Source organism: Salvelinus namaycush, chromosome 16 (assembly GCF_016432855.1).
Source record: "Salvelinus namaycush isolate Seneca chromosome 16, SaNama_1.0, whole genome shotgun sequence".
Taxonomy (NCBI): Eukaryota; Metazoa; Chordata; class Actinopteri; order Salmoniformes; family Salmonidae; genus Salvelinus; species Salvelinus namaycush.
Window position 1 is genome coordinate 2,263,344 of NC_052322.1, and position 27,966 is coordinate 2,291,309.

At 42.2% G+C, this 27,966-nt stretch overlaps 1 protein-coding gene across 1 annotated transcript; it reads left to right on the forward strand.

The window, feature by feature from the left end:
- Positions 1-3,204: 3,204 nt before the first annotated feature.
- On the forward strand, positions 3,205-27,292 carry LOC120060851 (angiotensin-converting enzyme-like). Its single transcript, XM_039010265.1, has 25 exons — positions 3,205-3,315; positions 7,328-7,495; positions 7,730-7,817; positions 9,068-9,211; positions 9,397-9,588; positions 9,950-10,047; positions 10,304-10,473; positions 10,592-10,815; positions 11,115-11,259; positions 11,403-11,501; positions 12,130-12,252; positions 12,502-12,713; positions 13,655-13,791; positions 14,066-14,224; positions 14,430-14,517; positions 14,989-15,132; positions 15,334-15,525; positions 15,810-15,907; positions 16,018-16,190; positions 16,458-16,681; positions 16,972-17,116; positions 17,218-17,316; positions 17,570-17,692; positions 17,908-18,092; positions 27,084-27,292. The coding sequence occupies exons 3-25, from the start codon at positions 7,751-7,753 to the stop codon at positions 27,290-27,292; spliced, it is 3,450 nt and encodes a 1,149-aa protein (XP_038866193.1). The 5' UTR covers positions 3,205-3,315; positions 7,328-7,495; positions 7,730-7,750.
- Positions 27,293-27,966: the final 674 nt, after the last annotated feature.

The window sequence follows — 27,966 nt, forward strand, 5'->3', positions numbered from 1 at the left end:
AAGATAGTAATTACTAGCGATTGGATACCACGAAAATTGGGGAGAAAAGGAGATAAAATTAAAAATAAATAAATAAAAATAAAAATAAACGGACTTATTTGGAAATTTTGATTATTTTTTGTGTGTTTTGGGAACACATCTTTTGTGATATCCCCACAATGTTCCCACCAGACTGTTCCCACAACCTAATGAAACATTCTGGTAACCTTTAAAGAACAGACAAAATGTTTTCTGGGAACATTCTTGTCACATTAGGTGAATGTTTTTTGCACACTAAAAGAAACCTTGTATAATCATGTGCACAACTGGACAGTATTTTGTGTTTTGGGAACATATCTTTTGTGAAGTCCCCACAATATTCCCACCAGACTGTTCCCACAACCTAAAGAAACAAGTTGGAAACTTTTAAACAACAGACAAAATGTTTTCCGGGAATGTTCTTGAAACATCGGGGGAATGTTTTATACAAACGTCGTATAATCATCAGCATGACTGGATCATTTTTGTGTTATGAGAACATTTGCCGCAACCTAACAAATGTTCTGGGAACTTTCACATAAACAATTTCGGTTACAATTTTTGTTATTACATTACCTGGATACCTAAAGATAACTTTTGGGGAATGTTCTGTGGGGGTCGTTACAGATGTTGTTCACAATATTTTAGTGAATGTTAGGAGAAGATTCCAAGGATATTTAATAAAAAAATTAACTACAGTATGAAGATTTTGTTATCAAAAACATTCTTTGAATATTTTTGGAATGTTATCATCATAATGTGAGATAAATCCCTAACTACTGTAGAACTTAATGGGAATCTTAGCTAATGTTCTGGGAATGTGCCCGGTATGTTGGGAGGACTATAATTTTTGTTCCTGTAAGGAGGGAAACAAGGCACAACACCTGTTTGGCTCCGCCCCGCCCACTTCTGAGCATCGGTGAAGAGCGGTACCAGATTTAAGGAATCCATGCCTCGGGTTTATCACCTGTGGAAGGTGGGGTTTCCAGTGAGGCACGGTGTTCATCTAATGTTCTTCAGTAGAGGGCACTAGAGCACAAAGTCCCCATAGCTGTGTTGTACCTAATTTCCCTCCTTCAGGGAACAGTAGTTATAGTCACAACGGTATGATTCACACCACCTCTGAATAACCCATAAAATTGGTCATCTGTACAGAAGAGACCCAGTCAAAAACCCATTCTCTGGAAATGGTCTTCTATGGAAAATGTCATTGGGATGACATAGCTTACATCAATGATTATGCCAAGTCCCTATACGCCAGCACATTTTCAATATTCCCACATGTTGGGCACTTGCAGACTCCAGATCTAGGCTATTTTTCCTATGAATAGGTCTACCCCAGTTTTATTCTGATTGTGTAATAATGTGTTCTTTCTCCCTCTGATTTCCCCCATACCAGAGAAGCTGAACTAGGTTCTCTCATGTTGGCCAGCCCCCTCCCCCCTCATTGTCAGTTGCCGTGCAACAGCAAGTGACAGAGAGTTTAGCTTGCTGTACTACAGTCTGGATGACAGACAACTATCCAGAATATGGTGATAAAGACAGAATGAAAATCCCCTGCCTCTGCCTTTTCACACTCTCCTCCTCCCTCATCCTCTATTTTTGTTGAGGACCTGACTGCTGTGCTGTCTCAGCTTTGTTGTGCTGTAGAGTAGCTGTTGTAACATCACTGTGAGAATGTGCTTTTAGAGTACCCTCCTCTAATACAGTTCTGAGCCATTGTGCAGTTTGGACTATTGCTAGCTCCTTGTTCGCTCATCCAAGCACTCATACCTGTAGTGTTTTCAATGCTCCCTGACGGTCTCACTTATCGTTTTAGTGATTGTTAGCAGGGTAATTTTGTTACTGTTGTAATTTCTACACAGTTTATATCCGTTTTTACTCATTAAAGTAGGTATTTTTCAAGAACCAAAAAAACACATTCAATTTAATCGCTGGCTATTGTTCTATCTACAGGCTTTGATGAGGGAAACAAAAAAGCCAGTATTAAACCTTGAATAAGATGAAAATGACAAGCTTTCCTTCCAAATTCTGTTTTGAGTCTCAATACATGTCGAATTTAATCACAGATTGAGACAGGAGATTGTGTGATCCTAGCCACAGTCAAAGAAAGCAAAAACAGCTTCCCATGAAAACAATTGAGAGTAACATTTAGTGACTTGTTACTATGCCCTTGTAAACCAATTAAGTAGTGAAGAAAATGCTTGTACTGTGCAGTATTATTGTTTTGCCCACAGCTAGGTAGTATGATGATATTACTCTGAAAATGGAGCAGCAGCAAAAACCTTCCCCTCTGTTATCTTTTTCTCTTTTGAGAGAAATAACACTGATGCTCTCATACAGTAGCTATAAGATGAGAGAGCTGGGAAGTCAGGGGGCCCTATAAGTGTGTACATAGAATCCCCTGTCTCCCATATTGTATCTCTGTTTCACCCCCTTAACATCTACTCATATCTTCCCCTCCTCTCATTCTCTCACTTTGTATCTCTCTCTTCCTGTTTCTCTCTCCCCACCTCCTCTCCCACTCTCTTATTCTCTCTCTCACTCTCTCTGTATCTTCCCCCTTCTCTTCCCTCTCTCCCTCTACATGCTTTGGCTTTGGGCAAAAGAGCGAGTGCCTGCGATTCCAATCATTACTATTGGTAGGTAAAGGGGCGGTTAAAAAAGAGAAAGAGATACTGTTAATTAAAGAAAGAGAGAGACAGGTAAAGAAGGGCGTGAGAGGAAAGAAGAAAAGAGGGGGGTGGAAAGGGAGAGGAAAAAAAGAGAAAGAGATACTGTTAGTAAGTGTGCGGCAGGCAGTGCTGTGAAGTGGAAAGGGGAAGGCTGCAGAAAAGTGTGGGCTGGGTTAGACTGCTAGCTACTTAAAAGGAGCTGGCTGTGGCGGCTCAGCATTCGAGGAACAGACAGTGGCTGTAGGAGAAGAGAAGCAGGAGGGAGACTGGGATGAGAAAAAACCAGGGAAGGTGTTACTCTACTCTCCTCTCACTGCAACAAGTTCATTTTTAGGCACCTTCTCCTCCTTCCTTCTCCACTTTATTTCCTTGACTTTATTGGAGAGACTACTCTTGGGCCAGAATGCTTTGGGCAGCGGTGGTGCTGGTACTGCCACTCTTGGGACTCTGTCAACTTGTCCTGCCACCCGAGTGGGTGCCAGCGGAATACCCTGCCACAGCGGACGGGGCTGAAAGCTTTGTCACTGCCTACAATACCACCGCCGAGCTTGTCACCTACCAAAACCAAGAGGCCAGCTGGACATACCAGACCAACATTACGGCCCACAACTCCAACAAAAAGGTAGGACTCCTCCCCCCGGCCCCCCCTTCCCCACTCTGCACACAGCACACAGAGGTGTTTCAATGAAAGGTTGACAGTAGTTGGATTAGTTAGTTGTTAGCCTCTTCAGTCCAGTGCGAACCATTATGTACCAGTTAGAGTTGTGGGTAACATTATTACTCATGTATGCATTCATGAAGGCTTTGTGAATGTTGCATAGCTGTTATAGAGGCTTTATGAATGCATAAATAAGGAGGTGGTTACTGAAAAGTCTTACTCAGTTGTGTTTGTCAAGGCTAGACTGGTTCCTTGTATGACAACAGCACCCATAGAGGGATGTTTGTTGGGTTGAGCCCCGCATGGCTTTACAACCAACCCTATTCATCCTCATCCAAAATGATATGCTCAGTTCCTCCCATTTTCTGCCAACTCAGCTTGTATGTTTTCTGAAAATCATCAAAAGAACCCACACACATGTGGTTTGAGCGTCTCCGAGTCTTGAATGAAGCCCGAGGGGTGTGGGGTGTGTGTGGAGAGGGTAGAATGGGGGTTGTTGTTTTGTTAGATGCCCATAAGTTCAAATGCCTGATTATTTTCCAAGCATTGTACTGGTATTTGAGGAAAGTGCAATTTCACAGGTTGATGCATAACATGGACTTCCTAGTACACACGTTAAAGACACCGTAGTGTGGTTTAAATGGGACTTTTCAGAGTGGAGTAATGAGACATTTGCATGCTAGTGCCACCTGCTTCTCTTCTACTGCTTCTCCCGTCTCACCATATGCTATCAGGATACATTTGCATAATCGAATGGGCTGGGGAACCGTGTTGGCTAGAGACTGTGAAAAAATGTGAAAAAGTAAAGTGATCCAGGCAGTTGGAAGGATCAATGAAACTGTGGAGGTGTGAGGCAGTAATCTGTCGCTCTGAGAGAGAAACAAACACACACACATACGCACACATGCACAAACACGCATGCATGCAAGTGCACACACACACATGCACAAACGCGCATGTGCGCACATACACACACACATGCGCGCACCAGGCATCGAGCGTCTCCGCCAGTTATGACCGCTATTATTCCCCACGCATCAAATATTGGATCAAAGGGAATCAGGGGTTTTGGTGTTCTATAAGATCTGGCAGACAGAGGGTAGCCTTCCTGGTCTCTCTGCGAGTCTCCTCCCCGCAGGCTGTGACAATGAATTAGCATGACCCCCCATCGTGCGAGAGAAAGGCCTATTGACTGGTGGGGATGTACTGTAAAGTTAACACCAACATTCCATTCAACTTGGGCTGGGCCTGGGGATTCCTACGTCACTGAGTTCATCTTTGTCTCAGTCCTGTCGTAGTGGATTAGGCGAAAATCTGAAGCAAAAATGTGCTGTTAAACTGTACCATGGTAAAGCATGGTAAGCAATTGAATTAGACTAGATGTATTCCCCTTGCACCTCTATGTGTACACACACACACACACACACACACACACATCTATGATAACCTTGCGGTCAAGTTATTTAATCTCAGTTCAAATGAGCTCAGGCCGAGGAGAGCAAAGGATCAAACAGCAGTCAGATCAGTCCGGAGGGTTAATATCAAGTAGGCTCTAAAAAAAATGTAATGCTCAAAGAGCACCACTGGTTGTGGGCATCAGTTACTTTGAAATGCGGACGGAATATCAACTATCCAAAAAGTACATGAAACGTGTGCACCCAGGGCTGTCAAAGCAGGTCCAAATCCACGGAGTGGTGTTTTCAAAGCGTCTTCTTTCACTTAACTTTCATAGAGCACAATTGAATGAAGCATTTGTTCTCCTCAGAAAATCTGAAAAAATATGAAGCGAAGATCCACAGTACTTTATTTAGCCAAACAATGAGAGTACCATTTGAATTTGACTGAGATTCCTAATTTTTCAGAATTCCAATGTTCTAATTGGGTAGGAACATTTGACTAACTCGTTACAGGATATCTTTCCCTCCCCATTCGCCTTTTTACAAATTAACTTTCTCTTGATGAGCTCAACAAGAGTGATCCTTGGGCCCTTTGGTTAATGACACTATACTACAGTCAGGGCCTCTGAATTACAGTCAATCTTTCATAAGTGAGTGAACACTTTCAACAGCCTTGAGAGAGAGAGAGAGAAAGGGGGAGAGGGAGAAATATACAGAGAAAGAGCGAGAGAGAGGTGGGGTAGTCAACAGCTTTTCACCTTATCTTTATTATCCTATAGAAAAAGAAAAAGAGAGAAGAGTTCAATCTGATGATATGATTGAGTGTGTGTGGCAGCAAACAACGAGTTTAAGAGAGGGAGAGAGTGGGAGAGAGGTCAGAGTTAATGCCTCAACAACGTTACCAGTTTTCCATCTGTTAATCAGTGGCGGTAGAGACGCAGTGGGTAAGCTGGACCTCAATGACAACATCACGTAACAGAAGCTACTGTCTTGTCAGCCCTGGCAGGATGTCTATGTCCTGGGCTGTGACAGACGAGCTCCAGTGTCCTCCTGACAGTGACTCTATGCTTCTGTGGTTAAGATACAAATAACGCAACTAATGGACTGGAGGTCCTGTTGGAGAACCTTCAACCCCTAATACGGTGGACGTAGACAGAGTGCGCCGGACATTCCCTGTAGGAAATCACAAACAAGAAAGGCAGCTGGGGAACTAGTAGGTTTTCAATTAGAGTTTTTAACAGCGCGGCAAAAACAACAGTACCCAAATGGGTTAAATTCAAATTTATGGAGAGTGCACAAAAGTACACAAAGGGACAGTTTGCAAGGGGCCAGTCTACCCAGTCTAGGAACAAACACCCAGGAGGAAAAGGAGTCACTTTGTGTTCTCCCCAAACATGATACTACAGTATAGGGAAACCCAAAACGACTGTAGCTTGTGGCATATTCACACTCGGTCCACATTGTAGCACACATGGGTGTGTGACTGTGTGTCCTCTTGAGGTTATCATTCTCCCTGTTGGCCGTGTGTCATCTGTCTTTGTTATCATACAGTACACCCCGTGTCGCTGGTGAGGCGTTCTCTCTACTGTAAAAACACTCTTAACCGATAACAAAACAACACCATCTAATATGTTTGTAATAGTCTAGTTCTTGGCAGCATCTGTTCTTGGCAGGTAAAACACGTAAACTGTCAGAAGTAGTCACTAAGGTGAACCGAGGCGGTTTGGCTGAAGCCTCTCAACCCTTTGACGTATCTGTATTGAGCTTCAGTCAGTGTCATAATGGACAGGATAACATGTTATGTGCTATGTGTGTGATGCCTTGAGTGGCCCTGTGTTCCAGCACCCCTCATGTATCAGCGTTATCATACAGCACAGCACAATGTTGAATTGACTGTATTCTACTCTACAGTGGCCTTCCAGGACGACGTCAAGGACAGGTCTCACGTCTCATATTATGAGTGTATGTACTGCCTACGTAGTGAGAGCAAGAGAACAGTATAATGCCTGTGTGTTGTCCTTGAACTGTGAGTGATGCTGCCACTTCCCTAGTTAAGTAGTCGTCTCCACTCCTTAATAAGATGCATAAGGAACTTTTTGATCCGGTGGGCCAGGGTTCTCTAGTCTTTGTACTCCCACTCAACCCCTGAGCTCTGACTGTTGTCACAAAGAGGGCCTTCTGGCCCACAGCTAACTGTCATGATCCCCATGAATATTCAATATGCTGTGGGCCTTTGCTTGGGATTTAGTGCAATGCAATTAGTCTTACGACACTAGACCAGAAGTAGGGAATAAGACAAATACAGTCGGAAATTGTGTGAGTGGCCATGATATAGAAAGGGAGACTGTACAGTTAGTGGATTCCTTGTTTCTGGGAAGTTGTTTTGTAATGGCTATTCATAGCTTTCTGAACAAAATATACAGCATCATCAATTTCCCAAATGGTTGGATGTCAACGGTACCTGTGCGTTCTACTCTTCCAACTTGGACCGTGACTACTCAAGATACAGGATGCTGTTACGTGAGGGCCGTTGGGTTGCTACACTATAGTAAACCCCCATCACCTGTCTGTGGTTACAGGTGGAATCTGATGGGTTAAAGCAGGCCTTCACAGAAGCCTGGGGAAAGAAGGCCAAAGAAACCTTCTCTGATATACTGGTGGCCACCTTTAATGATTCTCTGCAGAGGCGTATCAAGAAGATCAACATTCTGGGAGCGGCTAACTTACCTGCAGGAGAAAGACATGAGGTCAGTCTCATGTTGTTTACATCTTTTTAGAGGAGAGCTATTACAAGCTTTGAGTCAGACTCGGAATTAGATGTTGTGTGTCAATGTGACACTGAAATGTCAACATGTGTGTAGCAGAGGTTATAAAACATAATATGTTAAGTTCAGCTGTTGTAGGAGAGCATCGGCAAGGTCCGAATGGATTCAGAGAGCCATTTTGTCTTTTCACAATCTCCTTATCTCCTTATCTCCCAGTACAACGTCATACTAAGCAAGATGTCTGAAATATACTCTACTGCCAAAGTGTGTCCAAAGCCAGATGAATGCTGGTCTCTTGAGCCAGGTGAGTGGCTGTCTTCGTGTAATTACAGTTATAATTGCAATATTATGCTTATTGTAAAAAAAAAGAGGGAACGTTTAAGGGAGGAAGGAATAACAAGTTAGGAAAAGGATGAGGGTAATTACTTTGAAGAGGTCTCTGGGGGAAGTGGTTCAATTTAAACCATTTAGGAACATTGAAATGGCCTACTACTGGTCATTACTACAGTGTAGAGCACGCTGACTTCATCAGTCATTCCCAATTACCTAAGTGTTGGTTTAAACCCTAGCCTGTGGTTTGTGAGCTGTGCTCCCCAAAAAACGAATGTGAACTATCGTGTTGGGCAAAAAACATGAGTGATTCAGTAATACGCCCACGCAATCATTTTTTGCACTTACTGTAAGTCATTTCCCAATGTCATGCAGTGTAACGGATGGAAATCAAACAACAACATGTTCTTACAGGCCTGCTACTCTGTGTACATTTTGACACCCTAGTGTAGGGTTTCCCAAACTTGGTCCCGGGGGCCCCCCTGGGTGCATGTTTAGTTTTTTTGCCCTAGCACTACACAGCTGATTCAAATAACCAACTCACCATCAAGCTTTGATGATTTGAATCAGCTGCATAGTGCTAGTGCAAAACACAAAATGTGCACCCATGGGTGGGGGGTGGGGGGGGGGGGGGGCAGGACAGAGTTTGGGAAACCCTGCCTCTACTGTAACAAATACTGTGTGTTACAGTACAACATTAGACATATCATGCAAATTCAGTCTACATTTCAATCTAGATCATGGAAATGGTTTCTGTGAATGTGTGTACACTCTATTTAGAGTCCACTTCCCCCAGACGATTCCTCATTTTACAATCTACTAAAGTTAACATTGGGTGGTCCAGGGTCACTCATCACAAAACAACGCCAGCCGTTGGATTACCCAAACTCACTTTGTTCAGTGGCCTTCAACTTCCCTCTTTCCTTACCGTCACTTCCTATACCCAACCTGTAAAAAATATATATGTTGTTTTTAGGCCACTATCTGCCTCCGTCGCATCATCATACCTCAAGGCCAATCTCTTAGCGAATGTATATTTTAGGCACCTCTCCCACTGAGAGGAGAGCATGAAGTCATCTAAACACTTCTACACCTCATTGTTTAAGAAAAGTTAAAACTACCATTGTTCTCTTTCCGTTGGCGCCGTTTGGAAATCCAGAAGTCCCCTGTGTAGGGAGTTTCTGTGTTCTGTAACTGAGGGTCTCTTTGACTTTGCCTCCACAGAGCTGACAGAGATCATGGCCAACTCACGGAGCTACAAGACACTGCTGTACGCTTGGGAGGGTTGGCACAATGCATCGGGTGTGCCACTCAAGGCAGAGTATCCAAAGTTTGTGGAGCTTAGCAACAAGGCCTATAAAGCCGATGGTAAAAATATCACGTTGACCTGACATATGGTTAAACCCCACAACTGTGTCATTGTGAATGTCACTATTTCTAGCACACTTCATAGGCATTGTAAGTTTGGTCCATGGTTGTAGTGAGGGAGACAGAGGAGAGGTAGACAAGAGGTGAAAGGTAATTGTTGATAAACGTGGTTGTGTTCTCGCTAGGTTTTGATGACACGGGAGAATACTGGCGTTCGTGGTACGAGTCACAGACTTTCGAGAATGACCTGGAGGCTATTTACAAACAGATACAGCCGCTTTACCAGAATCTTCACGCCTTTGTGCGCCGCAAGCTCTACAACCACTACGGCCCGAAATACATCAATCTTAAAGGACCTATCCCTGCTCATCTGCTAGGTGAGTTGACCTTTGAATTTCTTTTTGAACTTATAGCCAATGCAACATTTTCATTCACTATTTTATCAGCTCTTTTGTCAACTTAATCTCACTCCATCAAAGTTTAGCATTAACTTTAGGTAGGGCCCTGAGTTTTTCCTGACCACTTGGCCCTGACCTGGGCCCTACTTATAGACGTTACTATCAGACACATAATGTAGGTTAGAACAGGCCCTGCGGTTTCCTGGTCAAGTCACGTAGTCAGGAAACATCAGGTGCTAGCTATAGCCATTGCTCACAGTGTTTGTGAATAGGGAGGCTCTGCCAGTAGATTTATTAAGCCTCTGGCTAATGCTAAGTGGCGTGTGCTTCATTTCTTCAGGAAACATGTGGGCGCAAACCTGGAACAACATCTATGGCATGATGATCCCCTTCTCCAGCAAACCCAATGTGGACGTGACAGATGAAATGATGGCCCAAGTAAGCTGGTGAAATTGGAGAATTGGTTATCAGCTCAGTTTACATATAGATCACTGGGTGGGAAATAGTTGAAAGTTAAGAAATGGCAATATATCCAAAAACAATATCTAAAACTCTCTCTGTGTTTGTTAAAAATAAAATCCCAAACTCTTGTCTAGCCTAGTTGAAATAATTTGTACCAACTCAAAATTCATCCACTGAAAGTCTGTTAAGCTTGGCTGTATATACCTGAAACACAATGATTTCCTCCTCCTAGAACTGGAATGCTACTCATATGTTCCGGGTGGCTGAGGAGTTCTTCACCTCCCTGGGCCTCATCAAAATGCCCCAAGAGTTCTGGGACAAGTCTATGTTGGAGAAGCCAGAAAATCGGGAGGTGGTGTGCCACGCATCTGCCTGGGACTTCTACAATAGAAAGGACTTCAGGTGAGCAAGTGGACATGGGGTTATGGAAATGAACTCTGGAGTCGAGAAAAGAGAGGCTTCAGTTACCCGATGCTATGAAGATGAAATGTCTTCATATGTGATGTTTCCTCACATTCAGGATCAAACAGTGCACCACAGTGAACATGCAGCAGCTTTTCACAGTGCACCACGAGATGGGCCATGTTGAATACTACTTGCAGTACAAGGAACTGCCTTATAGCTTCCGCCGCGGGGCTAACCCAGGTTTCCATGAGGCAATTGGTGACGTCATGTCCCTCTCTGTGTCCACGCCTAAGCATCTGGCCAGCATCGGCCTATTGCCCAATGCAACCAATGACAACGGTACGCAGAAATATATCTATGGCACACTGTTACAAAACAATTAGATTTTTTGTGGTTAGTAAGTTAGTAGGTACAGTGTTGCCAAGTAAGTAACTAACTAAGTAGCTGAGTAAAGGAAGTAAGAAAGTAAATGAGTAAGTAGTATGAAAATAGTAGCTTAAGTAAGAAAGTAAGTTAGTACGTAAGTTACCTACTTGCTTGCTTGCTTAATTACTTACTTAGTGAGTAAGTTACTTAGTTACTTAGTTATTGTGGTGGTTATTATTTTTTGTGTGATTTAATTGGCTTGTTCATTGTAGAGAGCGACATCAACTACCTGCTGAAGATGGCTCTGGAGAAGATGGCCTTTCTTCCCTTCGGCTATCTCATTGACCAGTGGAGGTGGAGTGTGTTTAGTGGGCGCACCCCCCCAGAGCGCTACAACGCAGACTGGTGGCACCTCAGGTAAGTGCCAAGAAAAGATTTAACATGACGAAAGTTTGTGGAGGGAAATTGTTTATGTCCAAGATAATAGTACATTTTATACAATGGGAATATGTTTTTCAAAAAAACATTGTCATTTTGTCTTCCCTTGTTCACTTTTCAAGGACAAAATACCAGGGTATCTGTCCTCCCACCAAACGCACAGAGGAGCACATGGATGCTGGAGCAAAATACCACATTCCAGGAAACACCCCATACATCAGGTAGGATTCTTTTTCAAACCATCTCACTCACTTCTTTCCTCATATCCACATACAGGTATAGTTTTATTGATGATTATTATGCACATACACTTCAGGAATAAAGACCACTGAGGGAATATAAATATTACAAATTCATTCAATTCATTAATACAAAATCAATCCTCAAATGCCATCAACCCTCAAACATTCCCAGAACATTAGCTAAGATTCACATTAAGTTATAGTTTGGGTTTCATCTAACATTAGGATGATAGCCTCCCAAAAATATTGAAATAACGTTTTTGATAACGAATTTTTTTTTAACAAAATAAATGTCATGTTTTAAATGAAATATCCTTGGAATGTTCTCCTAACATTCACTAAAATGTGAACTTTTAAAGAATGTTTTTTTGCACCCCAAAATAAATATTGTATAATCATCTGGACAGTTCATATTTTGTGATATCCCCACAATGATTCCATACGACTATTCCCACAACCTAATGAAACATTTTGGGAACCTTTTAAAGAACAGACTGAATGTGTTCTGGGAACGTTCTTGCAATATCAGGCGAATGTTTTATGCAAACAAACCAATTGTGGTTCGCTGGGATGATTGATTCAAGATGTTGTTTTTGGTCTCCCGCAGATACTTTGTGAGCTTCATTCTGCAGTTCCAGTTCCACAAGAAGCTATGTCAGGCAGCCAATCAGAGTGGACCCCTGCACACATGTGACATCTACCAGTCCAAGGAGGCGGGAAAGATTTTAGAGTATGTGTTTTGTTATTGCCTCTCTTAGAACATTCATTACAGCCATATAAACAATGTTGTTACCTGATCAAGTTAAGAGATGAGACACAAAATATATTTAATCTCAAATGACCCTAAGATGTAGTCCCCCCCTAACTGAATCAGTCATAAAACATTGTCCCTAGACTTGCTGAAGCTAAATCATACAAAGCTACATTAGTAAATGAGGCTTAACACATTTCCCACATTTCCCTCTGTTGAATTTGAAAGGACGGTCCTTAAATCCGGAGAATCAAAGCCCTGGACACAGGTGCTCCAGGAAGCCGTCGGAACAAACAAGATGGATGCCAGTGCCCTGATGGAATACTTTGGTCCCATCATCACATGGCTGGAGGAACAGAATGCAGCAATGAATGAGACCCTGGGCTGGCCAGACTTTAACTGGGTTCCACCCGTACCAGAGGGCTACCCCGAGGATATTGGTGAGCCAGTAAACAGGTTTAACCCAAGGAGGAGGAGGATTTTCCATCAAATAAAACATGTGGAATTCCAAAAGTCAACCTTTAAATTGGTGGAGGAAAATGATCATCTTTCAATGTGATTTATCTGGTTATTGATGATATAACTGATGACAAGTGCACTATAATTAGCTTTTCAACATGGTTACTTTGCATTGGATGAAGTCTGCCCCTCCTACTTTTGGCAGATGGATCAATGTTTTTTCCCCACTTGATTGATTGATTCATTTTATTTGTCAGAAAAAAAAACATATATACACACAGTACAAAGATTCAAACAGGAAAATATCAAATTCAGTTTATACGATTGTAGGACAAATTGAGGAAAATCTTAATCTATAACCTTTTGTTTTGTTCGATTCTTTTTTTTTTTTTACTATTTATTCTAATTCATTTATTTGTGTATTTATTTTGTTTGTTATTTTTTATTTCATTTTCATTTTCTGACTAAGAACTGTGTTACAAACTCTCTATACCATCTATCTATAATTCTAATATGAACACTTCATTGTTGGTGATTCATCTATTTTTGTTGTTGATTGATTCCACTTAAATGTGGATGAAATTGTAGGCAGTGCAATTATTATTGTGATTGTTGTAATAGTTATTATCAATGAACTTGATAATGATAATAATGTTTGTTACTGGTGGTGGGTATTTTTTTTCCATTGTTTGGACGTTACATTTAGAACTCTCATTGTTGCAAACTAAATTGAAACCTCATGCTGAAAATCAATAAAAGATTCTTCAAACAAATTCACTTCTCTCTTAAATCATGCATGGATGTCACTGGAAGATGAACTTGCATACAAATTCAAGCTATACCCTCAGATCTTAAGTTAGAAACAGGCCACAGTCACATAGCCATGTAGCTTAAATGTACCTGTACCTTTCTCTTTACCTAGACAAGATTGCAGATGAGGTGCAGGCTAAGAAGTTCCTGGAAGAGTACAACAGCACTGCGGAGGGGGTCTGGAATGCCTACACTGAAGCATCATGGGCCTACAACACTGACATCAATGAGGAGAACAAGCAGCACATGGTAAGAGTTGGGTCTGGTGTCTTAATGGAGCATCGCCCTCGCTCATACTGTACACATTGGCAATTGGCTTTCACACAACTAACCCACAGCTCAAAAACTACTCTTAGTATTCATGAACCAGGGTTTGGAGGAGGTACAGGATGAGCAGGCTTTTGGTCCAGCCCAGCATTAACACACTAGATCCTACTGCACATCCTGCAGCTTTTCTGACCCATTTCTTGCACTTGGACAAATCAATGGACCGTTGTGACGAGTGAGTGTGTTCTGTCTCCAGCTGCAAAAGAACTTGGACATGTCTGTCCACACACTGACCTACGGAAAAGAGGCCCGCAAATATGACACCACAGACTTTCAGGATGGTTCTGTGAAGCGTATCCTGAAGAAACTCAGTGACATCGAAAGAGCAGGACTTCCCGACGAGGAACTGAAAGAGGTAGGAATGGGTTGTGTGTTTTTATTGACCCAATACCTTCGAAATGATCCCCTGTTCACTGACTAAATCAAGGGAAAAAATCACACAGTACATTAACCTCCATCGTTAATTCAATTATTCTACAGCTATTTAACAGGTATGTAGGACTATACATTTTTTTTAGGGCAGTTGCAAGTTCTTATGCTGTTGATTGCTTTTTTATTAGTACAACAATCTGCTGGCGAACATGGAGACCAAGTACAGTGTGGCTCAGGTGTGCAGAGCTAATGGGACTTGCCATCCACTGGACCCAGGTAAGATCCCACAATAACCTTGCTCAATCCTATGCCTGGTTCAGGGCACCAAAACACTTACCTAATTAAAAGGTCCATCTATTGTCCATTTTTCTAACTGGTTAGTATTATTAGTCCATGTGATATTTGTTTTACATCCAAGATATATATATAAAAATATATATACAGTATATATCACAACTTATCTAGATAACATTTGACAAAAGAGGTGGCAACTAACTCAGCAAAACCAGACAAATATGAAACTTCAAAGAGGTTTGTCTCAGTTTTTCTTTACTGTGGTCATGTGGTCAAGATACACAAACTTTTTTAAACGGTTGGTCTGGGTCTTGTTTATTTCACATTATTGGGTCTTGATCTCATCATGGTCTTTATACACTTGTTCTGGGTCTCAAACGGTTGGGTCTGATCTTGTTTTGAGTCTCGAGAGTTCTGGTCTTGACTCTTTCTCTGGTTTGTGTCTTGTTTCAGACCTCCAGCAGATTATGGCTGAGTCCAGAGACTATAATGAGCTGTTGTTCGCCTGGCAGGGCTGGAGAAACGCCTCTGGCAGAGAACTGCGACAGGACTACAAGAGATATGTTCAACTGGCCAACAAAGCTGCCACTCTTAATGGTAAGGTCTTCAAAATAACAGACCCAAAGACATTTCTACAGAGGCTGGCAGTTGGTAGGTTTTCTAATTAGTTCAGGAAGGGTTTCAAGTACTAATATGAAAAAAATAAGCAATAGGGGGCAGCCTTGTCGGCCTCCGCAGTCTACTTATGTTCTATTCTGGCACTGAACTCTCCTTCACTCTAATGCTGTCTGTTCATAGGACACTCTGATAACGGGGCCTTCTGGCGCTCCCTGTACGAGACCCCCACCTTCGAAGAGGACCTGGAGCATCTGTGGAAGGAGCTGGAGCCCCTCTATCTCAACGTGCACGCCTACGTGCGCAGGTCTCTCTACAAAAAGTATGGGGGCAAACACATCAACGTGAGAGGGCCCATCCCTGCCCATCTTCTAGGTGAGACCAAGAGTCGGAATCCAGCATGGATTCCAGCACTAAGGCCAAAACTCTTTTTATGTATGACCATTGCACATTGATATTCTGCTGTTGTTTTGTGGATGTTCCTTGAGAATGACATTGATTGTGACAGGTCCACCAGGCTAGGGATTGCGCTGGCTCTGAATCTAAATCCCACTGTTTTGAGCTCTGTCAGGGGTGCAAGGCTGAAAGATAGCTAATACCTTTAACATTTGTTTAGTTATGGATAAAACAGCACAGCCATGTTTCTCTCGTCCTATCAGGTAACATGTGGGCGCAGACCTGGTCTGGCATCATGGACTTGGCCATTCCCTACCCCGATGCCACACAAGTAGACGCCACACCAGCCATGATAGCCAAGGTAACAAATTTGACAACTACCAGTTTTTCTGTTTAACGGTGGGATATTATTGAGTTTCCATGTGACCTGACCAGGAAAACCTTATTGGGTTTTCCCAACTTTCCCCACAGGGCTGGAATGCCACCAGGATGTTCCAAGAGTCAGACAACTTCTTCACTTCTCTGGGGCTGCTGCCCATGCCTCCAGAGTTCTGGGCCAAGTCCATGCTGGAGAAACCCAAGGATGGACGCAATGTGGTGTGTCATGCCTCCGCCTGGGACTTCTACAACCGCAAAGACTTCAGGTAATTTGGAGGGATGTAGAGTCTGTAGCTTTCTTAGTACAGTAAAACACCAGAAACTTTACAAAGAGCTTTGGAACTCTTGGTGTATGCTGTTGGGACTCACATGTACAGGATTGCAGATTCGAGTTTCACTTGAGGTACCCCCACCCGTTGTCGTTGTATTCTAACCCTTTCAACTTTCAAGATGTGTTTGCGTTCCCCATGAAAAACAAAGATGACTGCCCTTTTTGGCCATTAAAATGACGAGTTCATATGCTTAATTTCCAGGATCAAACAGTGCACCGTGATAACCATGGATGACCTCATCACCGTTCACCATGAGATGGGTCATGTGCAGTACTTCCTTCAGTACAAGGACCAGCCCATCTCCTTCCGTGAAGGCGCCAATCCAGGTTTCCACGAGGCCATCGGTGATGTGCTGGCCCTGTCTGTCGCGACTCCCAAGCATCTAAAGGAGATTGGTTTACTGGATGTGGTGGAGGACAACGCAGGTGAGCTCTTATTAATCGTTTTGACTCTGCCCTGCTTTTTTCCCTGTCATAAATATGAGGAAAATAAAGGAGCAATTTTTGCAAGATACATTTTCAATTCACTACTAAGACCTTCTTCCAACCGGGAAAAAATGGTTATGTGATGACAGCATAGCTGCAGACAGAGCATCAACAAAATATATTTTAAAGCAATCTGTGTGGTGAACATAAATTAACTAGCTATATGCTGTGATTGCACTGTGAATGTGCTATGCCACTCTAAACGTGAATGTGTCTGTTCATTTCCATAGAGAGTACGATCAATTACCTCATGAGCATCGCCCTGGACAAAATTGCCTTCCTGCCCTTCGGCTACCTGATGGACCAGTGGAGGTGGAAAGTGTTTGACGGACGCATCTCTGAGGAGGAGTACAACAAGGAATGGTGGAATATGAGGTAAAGACTATTACTTTAAGTGAATAACCTCCATCCTCCATATCTCATCTATCTAAAAGAAAGACTGAATCGTTTCTTTGTACTGTGTCTGTCCCTTCCAGAATGAAGTACCAGGGCTTGTGTCCACCTGTGGCCCGCACTGAGCAGGACTTTGACCCAGGTGCAAAGTTCCACATCCCTGCTAATGTGCCCTATGTCAGGTACGGTGTCTGCCATGGTGTCTGCCACATTTATTACTGGAGATGAAATCAGTGGTGCAATGTACATGCTGAAAACAATAGTGAGCCAAATGTTCAACGTTAAGTTACCTAACTTCAATTAGATCACTTCTCTTTCTTGCTCATAAAACACATGTAGGCCTACATTGCATTAAATTACATTCGTTCATGAAACATATTGTTTTGTATGTGAGATGCAGTGGGAACGTCATGTGACTGTGTGTCTTCCTATCAGGTACTTTGTGAGCTTCATCATACAGTTCCAGTTCCATCAGGCTCTGTGTAACGCCGCCGGGCATGTAGGCCCTCTCCACGATTGTGATATCTACCGCTCCAAAGAGGCAGGGAAACTTCTAGGGTCAGTACTGTACACCCGCATACAAGTAGCATTCCATCACCGTGACAGCACTGTCCATATTTTAATGTGATAAACGATGTCGTTTTGAAGTTATCGTTCAGGTATGTAGAATTGTTGTCTGAAACGTATTTGTGAGACTATAGTAAAAGAGACAGCCTTTCTGATAGACTCTTGGACTTGTTTCATCTGTTTTATCCATTCCTTGTGTTTTGCAGTGACGTGATGAAAGTGGGTTTCAGTAAGCCCTGGCCTGAAACGATGGCCATGATCACTGGAAAGCCCATCATGTCTGCCAAGCCACTGGTAGAGTACTTTAAACCTCTCACTGACTGGCTGGAAGCAGAGAACAACAAGAACAATGAGGTCAGAGGCTGGCCTGAATACGACTGGAAACCACCAAGTAAGTCTGATAGCTGGCTTTAAACGCTATCTTCAACTATTGAACTTCATTCATTGATGGCAATTGCACTTAATTACAACATTATGGGTCAGGATTCAGACACCCGCATAACTGATGTTTTGGCATGTCTGAGGTGTAACTGCGTTGGAGCTGTCAAATCGGTGTTCTTGTGATCATTTGCACAAAGCCACACCCTTGTGTGTAGTGTAGTCTACATGAAAATAATGACGCTCAAATTGAATCTCATTTAACAAAATAATTGTGTTATTTTCTATCAGCCTAATCGAGGTGTAGATTGTGCTTGTGGATTTGACAGCTCTAATGTAGTTTCACCTTGGACACAGACAAAACAACTGCTGTCAATCAATCACATGTATTTACATCAGCAGATGTCACAAAGTGCTTATACAGAAACCCAGCCTAAAACCCCAAAGACCAAGCAATGCAGATGTAGAAGAACGGTGGCTCGGGAAAAACTCCCTAGAAAGGCAGGAACCCAGGAAGAAACCTAGAGAGGAACCAGGCTCTGAGGGGTGGCCAGTCCTCTTCTGGCTGTGCCGGTGGCGATTATAAGAGTACATGGCCATTAAGGCTAGATCGTTCTTCAAGATGTTCATAGGTGACTAGCCGGGTCAAACAATAATTACGGTGGTTATAGAGGGTTCAACAGGTCAGCACCTCAGGAATAAATGTCAGTTGGCTTTTCATAACTGAGCATTCAGAGGTTAAGACAACATGTGAGGTAGAGAGAGAGATAGGGTCGAAATAGCAGGTCCGGGATAAGGTAGGAGATCCGGTGAACAGGTAAGGATTCCATAGCCGCAGGCAGAACAGCAGAAACTGAATCAGCAGCACGACCAGGTGGACAGCACGACAGGAACAGCCAGGAGTCGTCAGGCCAGGTAGTCTTGAGGCATGTTCCTAGGGCTCAGGTCCTCTGGGAGGGGAGAGAGAGAGATGAGAGAATTAGAGGCAGCATACTTAATATCACACAGGACATCAGATAAGACAGGAGAAATACACCAGATAGGACAGACTGACCCTAGGACAGACTGATCCTAGCCCCCCGGCACACAGACTATTACAGCATATATACAGGGGAGTGGTCAAGGGATATCATGGTCCCATCCGACGACACCCCCAGACATGGCCAATCAGGCAGGATATAACCCCACCCACGATTGGCCAAAACACAGCCCCCATACCACCTGTGCCAGACTATACTCAATCATAGGACCTACTAAAGAGATACGTCTTCAGTAAAGACTTAAAGGTTGAGACTGAGTGTGCGCCTCCCACATGGATCGGCAGACAATTTCATAAAAAGTGAGCGCTATAGGAGATAGCCCTGCCTCCAGCTTAGAAATTCTAGGAACAATAAGGAGAACTGCGTGTTTTGACCTACACAGTGTAGGTAGCGTACGTGTAGGTATGTACGGCAGGACCAAATCGGAGAGATCAGTAAAAGCAAGTCCATGTAATGTTTTGTAGGTTAGCAGTAAAACCTTGAAATCAGCCCTAGCCTTAACAGGAAGCCGGTGTAGAGAGGCTAGCACTGGAGTAATATGATTGAATTTGGGGGTTCTAGTCAACATTCTAACAGATGTATTTAGCATTAGCCTTATCCCGGTAGCCGGAGAATAGAACATTGCAGTAGGCTTATCTTGAAGTGACAAAAGCATGGATTAGCTTTTCTGCCAATTTTTTTAACAAAAAGTTAAAGATTTTCGCAATGTTACAAAGATGAAAAAAATCTGTTCTTGAAATATTTTTGATATGATCGTCTCTTTGTTTTTTTGGACCTAGAACTAGGTCTGTCTCTGTTTTGCCCGAGTTTAAACGTTTAAAAAATTGCTGCCATACACTTATGTCTGAAACACAGACTTCCAGGGTAGGTAATTTTGGGGCTTCATCATGTTTCATCGAAATGTATAGCTGTATGTCATCTGTATAGCAGTGAAAGTTGACAATGTGTTTCCGAATGACATCACCAAGAGGTAGCATATATAGTGAAAACAATAGTGGTCCTAAAACGGAGCCTTGAGGAACATCGAAACTTACCATTGATTTGTCAGAGGACAAACCATCCACAGAGACAAACTGATACAGGTGGACACCAATCAAGTTGTAGAAACATCTCAATGATAATCAATGGAAATAGTGCCTTCAGAAAGTATTCAGACCCTTTGACTTTTACCACATTTTGTTACGTTACAGCCTTATTCTAAAATTGATTAAATAACAAAAAATCCCCCATAATGAAGAAGCGAAAACAGATACCTTATTTACATAAGTTTTCAGACCCTTTGCTATGAGACTCAAAATTGAGCTCAGGTGCATCCTGTTTCCATTGATGATCCTTGAGATGTTTCTACAACTTGATTGGAGTCCACCTGTGGTAAATTCAATTGATTGGACATGGTTTGGAAAGGCGCACACCTGTCTGTATAAGGTCCCACAGTTGACAGTGCATGTCAGAGCAAAAACCAAGCCATGAGGTCGAATGAATTGTCCGTAGAGCTCCGAGACAGGATTGTGTCGAGGCACAGATCTGGGGAAGGGTACCAAAAAATGTCTGCAGCATTGAAGATCCCAAGAACACAGTGATCTCCATCATTCTTAAATGGAAGAAGTTTGGAACTACCAAGACTCTTCCTAGAGCTGGCCGCCCAGCCAAACTGAGCAATCGGGGGAGAAGGGCCTTGGTCAGGTAGGTGACCAAGAACCCGATGGTCACTCTGACAGAGCTCCAGAGTTCCTCTGTGGAGATGGGAGAACCTTCCAGAAGCACAACCACCTCTGCAGCACTCCACCAATCAGGCCTTTATGGTAGAGTGGCCAGACGGAAGCCACTCCTCATTAAAAGGCACATGACAGCCAGCTTGGAGGTTGCCAAAAGGCACCTACAGTAAAGACTTTCAGATCATGAGAGACAAGATTCTCTGGTCTTATGAAACCATGATTGAACCATTTGGCCTGAATGCCAAGCGTCACGTCTGGAGGAAACCATCCCTACGATATGGTGGCAGCAGCATCATGCTGTTTTGATGTTTTTCGGTGGCAGGGACTGGGAGACTAGTCAGGATTGAGGCAAAGATGAACGGGGCAAAGTAAAGAGAGATCGTTGATGAAAACCTGCTCCAGAGTGCTCAAGACCTTAGACTGGGGCAACGGTTAACTTTCTAACAGGACAACGACCCTACGCACACAGCCAAAACAACACAGGAGTGGCATCGGGCCAAGTCTCAATGTCCTTGAGTGGCCCAGCCAGAGCCCGGACCTGAACCCGATCTAACATCTCTGGAGAGACCTGAGAATAGCTGTGCACCGACGCTCCCTATCCAACCTGACAGAGCTTGAGAGGATCTGCAGAGAATAATGGGAGAAACTACCCGAATACAGGTGTGCCAAGCTTGTAGTGTCATTCCCAAGAAGACTCGATGCTGTAAATACTGCTAAATGTGCTTCAACAAAGTACCTAGTAAAGGGTCCGGAAAAATAGGTTTTTAGAAATGTTTAAAAACTGAAATATTATTCAATGTCATTATGGGGTGTTGGGTGTAGATTGATGAGGAAAAAAACAGTTTAATCCATTTTAGAATAAGGCTGTAACGTAACAAAATGTGGAAAAAGTCAAGGGGTCTGAATACTTTCCGAATTAACTGTATCTACAAAAGTATGTGGACACCCCTTAAAATTAGTGGATTTGGCTATTTCAGCCACACCCATTGCTGATAGGTGTATAAAATAAAGCACACAGCCATGCAAGCTTCATAGACAAACATTGGCAGTAGAATAGCCTTACTGAAGAGCTCAGTGACTTTCAACGTGGCACCATCATATGATGCCACCTTTCCAACAAGTCAGTTCATCTGTCCTCAGGTTGCAACACTCAATACCGAGTTCCAAACTGCCTCTGGAAGCAACGTCAGCACAATAACTGTTTGTCGGGAGCTTTATGAAATCAGTTTCCATGGCCGAGCAGCCGCACACAAACCTAAGATCACCGCAGTGCCAAGCGTCAGCTGGAGTGGTGTAAAGCTCGCTGCATTGGACCCTGGAGCAGTGAAAATGCGTTCTCTGGAGTGATGAATCACGCTTCACCATCTGACAGTCCGATGGACGAATCTGGGTTTGGCGGATGCCAGGAGAACGCAATAATGTTCCAACGTCTAGTGGGAAATTCGATATAGGCTGATAGTTTTTAACATTACCAAGGTCAAAGGTTTCACTTTTTCAGGAGAGGCTTTATTACTACCACTTTTAGTGAGTTTGATACACATCCGGAAGATAGGAAGGCATTTATTATTTTCAACATAGGAGGGCCAAGCACAGGAAGTAGCTCTTTCTGTAGTTTAGTTCGAATATGGTCCAGTAGGACAACTGAGGTTTGGAGAAAAATGCATTTTGAAAGAGGAGACTGTAATTTGTTTTCTAATGATCATGATCTTTCGTCAAAGAAATTCATGATTTCATCACTGCTGAAGTGAAGGCCATCCTCACTTGTTGAGTGCTGTTTTTTTAGTTAGCTTTGCGACAGTATCAAAAATAAATGTTGATTGTTTTCATTCTCCGTAATCAGGTTGGAAGAGTAGGCTGATCGAGAAGCAGTGATGGCTTTATGATATTGCGCGGTACTGTCTTTCCAAGCTATTCGTAAGACTTCCAATTTGGTGGAGTGCTATTCCCGTTCCAATTTTCTGGGAGCTTGTTTCAGGGCTCGGGAATTTTCTGTATACCTGGGAGCTAGTTTATTGTGACAGCTGCTTTTGTTTTTAGCGGTCCGTCTGCATCTAGGGTATTACGCAAAGTTCCGTTTAGATCATCAGTTAGGTAGTTAACTGATTTTTGTACTCCTAAATCCTTGGGTAGGTGGAGGGAGTCTGGAATGGCATCTAGGAATGCTATGCAGATCTGATAGAATCTAGCCCTAAAGCTCAATATTGACATTACAGATGTAGGATCTTCATTTGAGCCTTTTTGTTACAGAAGGAAAATAATCCTGCAGCAACAGGAAATGTGAATTATTATGTGAATTATAATGAAGAGATATATATACATACAGTACCAGTCAACAGTTTGGACACACCTACTCATTCAGGGGTTATATTTTATTTTTACGATTTTCTACATTGTAGAATAATATTGAAGACATCAAAACTATGAAATAACACCTACTGTATGGAATCATGTAGTAACCAAAAAAAGTGTTAAACAAATCAAAATATATTTTAGATTCTTCAAAGTAGCCACCCTTTGTCTTGATGACGGCTTTGCACACTCTTGGCATTTTCTCAACCAGCTTCACCTGGAATGCTTTTCCAACAGTCTTGAAGGAGTTCCCACATATGCTGAGCACTTGTTGGCTGCTTTTCCTTCACTCTGCAGTCCAACTCATCCCAAACCATCTCAATTGGGTTGACGTCGGGTGATTGTTGAGGCCAGGTCATCTGATGCAGCACCATCACTGTCCTTCTTGGTCAAATAGCCCTTACACAGCCTGGAGGTGTGTTGGGTCATTGTCCTGTTGAAAAACAAATTATAGTCCCACTAAGCACAAACCAGATGGGATGGCGTATCGCTGCAGAATGCTGTGGTAGCCATGCTGCTTAAGCGTAAATAAATCACCGACAGTGTCACCAGCAAAGCACTCCCACACCATCACACCACCTCCTCCATGCTTCACGGTGGGAACCACACCTGCGGAGATCATCCATTCCCCTACTACGCATCTCACAAAGACAGATTTTCACTGGTCTAATGTCCATTGCTTGTGTTCCTTGACCCAAGCAATTCTCTTCCTCTTATTGGTGTCCTTTCGTAGTGGTTTCTTTCAAGCAATTCGACTATAAAGGCCTGATTCACGTAGTCTCCTCTGAACAGTTGATGTTGAGATGTGTCTGTTACTTGAACTCTGTAAAGCATTTATTTGGGCTGCAATCTGCGGTGCAGTTAACTCGAATGAACTTATCCTCTGCAGCAGAGGTAACTCTGGGTCTTCCTTTCCTGTGGCGGTCCTCATGAGAGCCAGTTTCATCATAGCACTTGATGGTTTTTGTGACTGCACTTGAAGAAACTTTTAAAGTTATTGACATTTTCCTGATTGACTGACCTTCATGTCTTAAAGTAATGATGGTCTGTCATTTCTCTTTGCTTATTTGAGCTGTTCTTGCCATATTATGGACTTGGTCTTTTACCAAATAGGGCTATCTTCTGTATGCCACCCTTACCTTGTCACAACACAACGGATTGGCTCAAATGCATTAACCTTTCAGTGATACCCATCCCGGATCCGGGATCTTCCTCATCAAAAAAACTGACTAGCATAGCCTAGCCTAACGGGACAGGGATATCATATAATATAATTTTCATGAAATCACAAGTCCAATACAGCAAATGAAAGATAAACATCTTGTGAATCCAGCCATCATTTCCGATTTTTAAAATGTTTTACAGCGAAAACACAATATGTATTTCTATTAGCTAACCACAATAGCCAAACACACAACCGCATATTTTCACCATGTTTCTACTGCATAGGTAGCTTTCACAAAACCGACACAATAGAGATAAAATGAGTCACTAACCAAGAAACAACTTCATCAGATGACAGTCTTATAACATATTATACAATACATTTATGTTTTGTTCGAAAATTTGCATATTTGAGGTATAAATCATAGTTTTACATTGCAGCTACCATCAAAAATATCACCAAAGCAGCCAGAATAATTACAGAGAGCAACGTGAAATACCTAAATACTCATCATAAAACATTTATGAAAAATACATGGTGTACAGCAAATTAAAGATAAACATCTTGTGAATCCAGCCAATATTTCCGATTTTTTTAAGTGTTTTACAGCAAAAACACAATATAGAATTATATTAGCTAACCACAATAGCCAAACACACAAACGCATTTATTCACAGCAAAAGGTAGCTTTCGCAAAAACCAGCAAAAGATATAAAATTAATCACTAACCTTGAACAAATTCATCAGATGACAGTCTTATAACATCATGTTATACAATACACTTATGTTTTGTTCGAAAATGTGCATATTTAGAGCTACAAATCCTGATTATACATTGTGAATACGTAGCATCGATTCACCAGAATCTCCGGAGATATTTTGGACACTCACCTAATCTGACCAAAGAACTCATCATAAACTTTACATAAAAATACTTGTTGTATGGCAAATGAAAGATACACTGGTTCTTAATGCAACCGCTGTGTTAGATTTAAAAAAATTACTTTACCATAACATACAGCTTGCGTTATTGCGAGACAGCGCTCACCAAAACGGCGGAGAATAGGACTCAACATTTTACACAGAAATACGAAATAACATCATAAATGTTTTCTTACTTTTGTTGAGCTTCCATCAGAATGTTGTACAAGGAGTCCTTGGTCCAGAATAAATCGTTGTTTGGTTTTAGAATGTCCATTTCTTCTGTCGAATTAGCAACCTTGGCTAGCCATGTGGCGCGAACATGCCCATCAACTCTTGGCGCAAAGAACGGAAAATTCCAAAAGTCCCAATAAACGTTGAATAAACTGATAAAACTCGGCTGAAAAAACCTACTTTATGATGTTATTATCACATGTATCAAATAAAATCAGAGCCGGAGATATTCGCCGTGTATACGTAACGCTTTTCAGAACCCAATGTCGAGCTCCGCGGCGCGCCTTGGTAGACAAAGAAAATTCCTGACCTGCCACTCCAAAAGCTCTTGTTCGGCCTCAGATCAAGCTAGACACCCCATTCCACCTTCCACTGCCTGTTGACATCTAGTGGAAGGCGTATGAAGTGCATGCATATCGATAAATATAAGGCAATTGAATAGGCAGGCCCTGAAACAGAGCCTCGTTTTCAGATTTTTCACTTACTGCATGGAAGTTTGCTGCAAAATGAGTTCTGTTTTACTCACAGACATAATTCAAACAGTTTTAGAAACTTCTGAGTGTTTTCTATCCAATAGTAATAATAATATGCATATTGTATGATCTAGAAAAGAGTACGAGGCCGTTTCATTTGGGTACGATTTTTTCCAAAGTGAAAACAGCGCCCCCCTATTGACAAGAAGTTTTAAGAAGGAAAGCAATGCCACAAATGAACTTTTTACAAGGCACACCTGTTAATTGAAATTCATTCCAGGTGACTACCTCATGAAGCTGGTTGAGAGAATGCCAAGAGTGTACAAAGCTGTCATCAAGGCAAAGGGTGGCTACTTTGAAGAATCTCAAATATAAAATATATTTTGATTTGTTTAACACTTTTCTGGTTACTACATGATTCCATATGTGGTATATCATAGCTTTGATGTCTTCACTATTTTCTACATCTAAAAATAAAGAAAAAAACCTTGAATGCGTAGGTGTCCAAACTTTTGACTGGCACTGTATGTTTTTTCCCCAATGCATCAGAGCTACCAAAATTCCAATGTAAACTTGAAACCAATGCCTTTGCAGAGAAACAACTGTTGTCAGAGCTTAAGCATTGATTTTAGTGGTTTGAGGCGCCTAGCAATGAAATCAATCCCTCCAGTCCTTCATGTGCTGATGAGTTCCTGCTGAAAGGAGGAGTTCGAGATTAGATAGAGGGGAGACAGGACTCAAATGAGAGAAATCCAATAGGTGGAGAGAACAATGGAGAGCAATACACTGGGATGTGGAAAAAACGGAGGAAGAGAACATGATAGAGGAGAAAATAGAATGGGGTTAGAAAAGAGGGGGAGCACAAAATTGAGAGACCTATGTTCTCAGACCCACTGACTGTACAACATTTAAATGGAGGAAAGGATACGAAAAAGATACTCTTTCCTTTCTAAAGATGCATTAAATAAGTTGTTCTGAGTTTCGACACGAGCAATCTTGAAAAGTCACGTAGGATAAGAGTGAGTCTTTTCTAGCGAAGGCTATTGATGGGGGTATGATGCCACAACCTGATTTGCATCCCTCACCTCTGTGTGTGTGTGTTCCCAGGTGACAGCTCAGAAACGTCCCCCCCAGCCCCAGACGAGGGTAAAGTGGACTTCCTTGGGATGAGTCTGGACGGTGCAGGAGCTGCAGCAGGCCAGTGGGTCCTACTGGTCCTGGGTCTGGTGCTTCTAGTGGCCACCATCCTCCTGGGCTACAAGTACAAGAAATCAAAACGGAGAAATCTGTCCTCATCTGAGCTGGAGCTGAAGTGAGTTCACACTTACTAACCTTATTGGAAGATCCCCTTCACCTGGCAACAGCAGTGTCATCATCGGTGTTTGTTTGTACCGTGCATCCTGATTGGTTCATTTATTATTTTGTTCTGCTTCTCCCCTAAATTTGATGTCTTGTATATTTATTGTATAAATTTGGAGTCAAAATTATTTTGACTATGCAAAGAACAAAGAAGCTAACAGTTTTGTAATTTATTTGTACAATTTTAAATGCTGAGCCTGGGGAACAAATGTTTCAAGTAATTGTTTGTAAAGTCTTTAATTGTGTATACATTGTTTTTGTAATATTTGATTTGATCAGTGAATACTTTGTCTTTCTAGAATAAAGAGAGAAATGTCCATTTGCTCTGTATTCATTGGCCAATGATGTTCTGTGTGGCAAGATAAGATGGATTAAAACAACCAATAACATATTCATGTGTTCAATATTGCAGGTAATAATGAGTAATATATTCAATCAAATAAGGGGTAGTAATAAGGGGTTATTTAAAAAAAAAAAAACTATTTAATTACAGTACATCGAAACAGCACAATATAAAATGACCACCATACACTATTACACCCCCCTTCCTCCCCAGCCACTGTGTGAGTCAATTGAACCTCTGTAGCAATGACCACAGATGACTGGATAAAGAATCTCTCAGCAAAATACC

Coding starts and splice junctions, on each gene's coding strand:
- LOC120060851 (XM_039010265.1), top strand. CDS start 7,751: ATGTCTGAAATATACTCTACTGCCAAAGTGTGTCCAAAGCCAGATGAA. Junction 9,212..9,396: donor CAAGGCCTATAAAGCCGATG/GTAAAAATATCA, acceptor TGTTCTCGCTAG/GTTTTGATGACACGGGAGAA. Junction 15,908..16,017: donor CACCAGCCATGATAGCCAAG/GTAACAAATTTG, acceptor CTTTCCCCACAG/GGCTGGAATGCCACCAGGAT.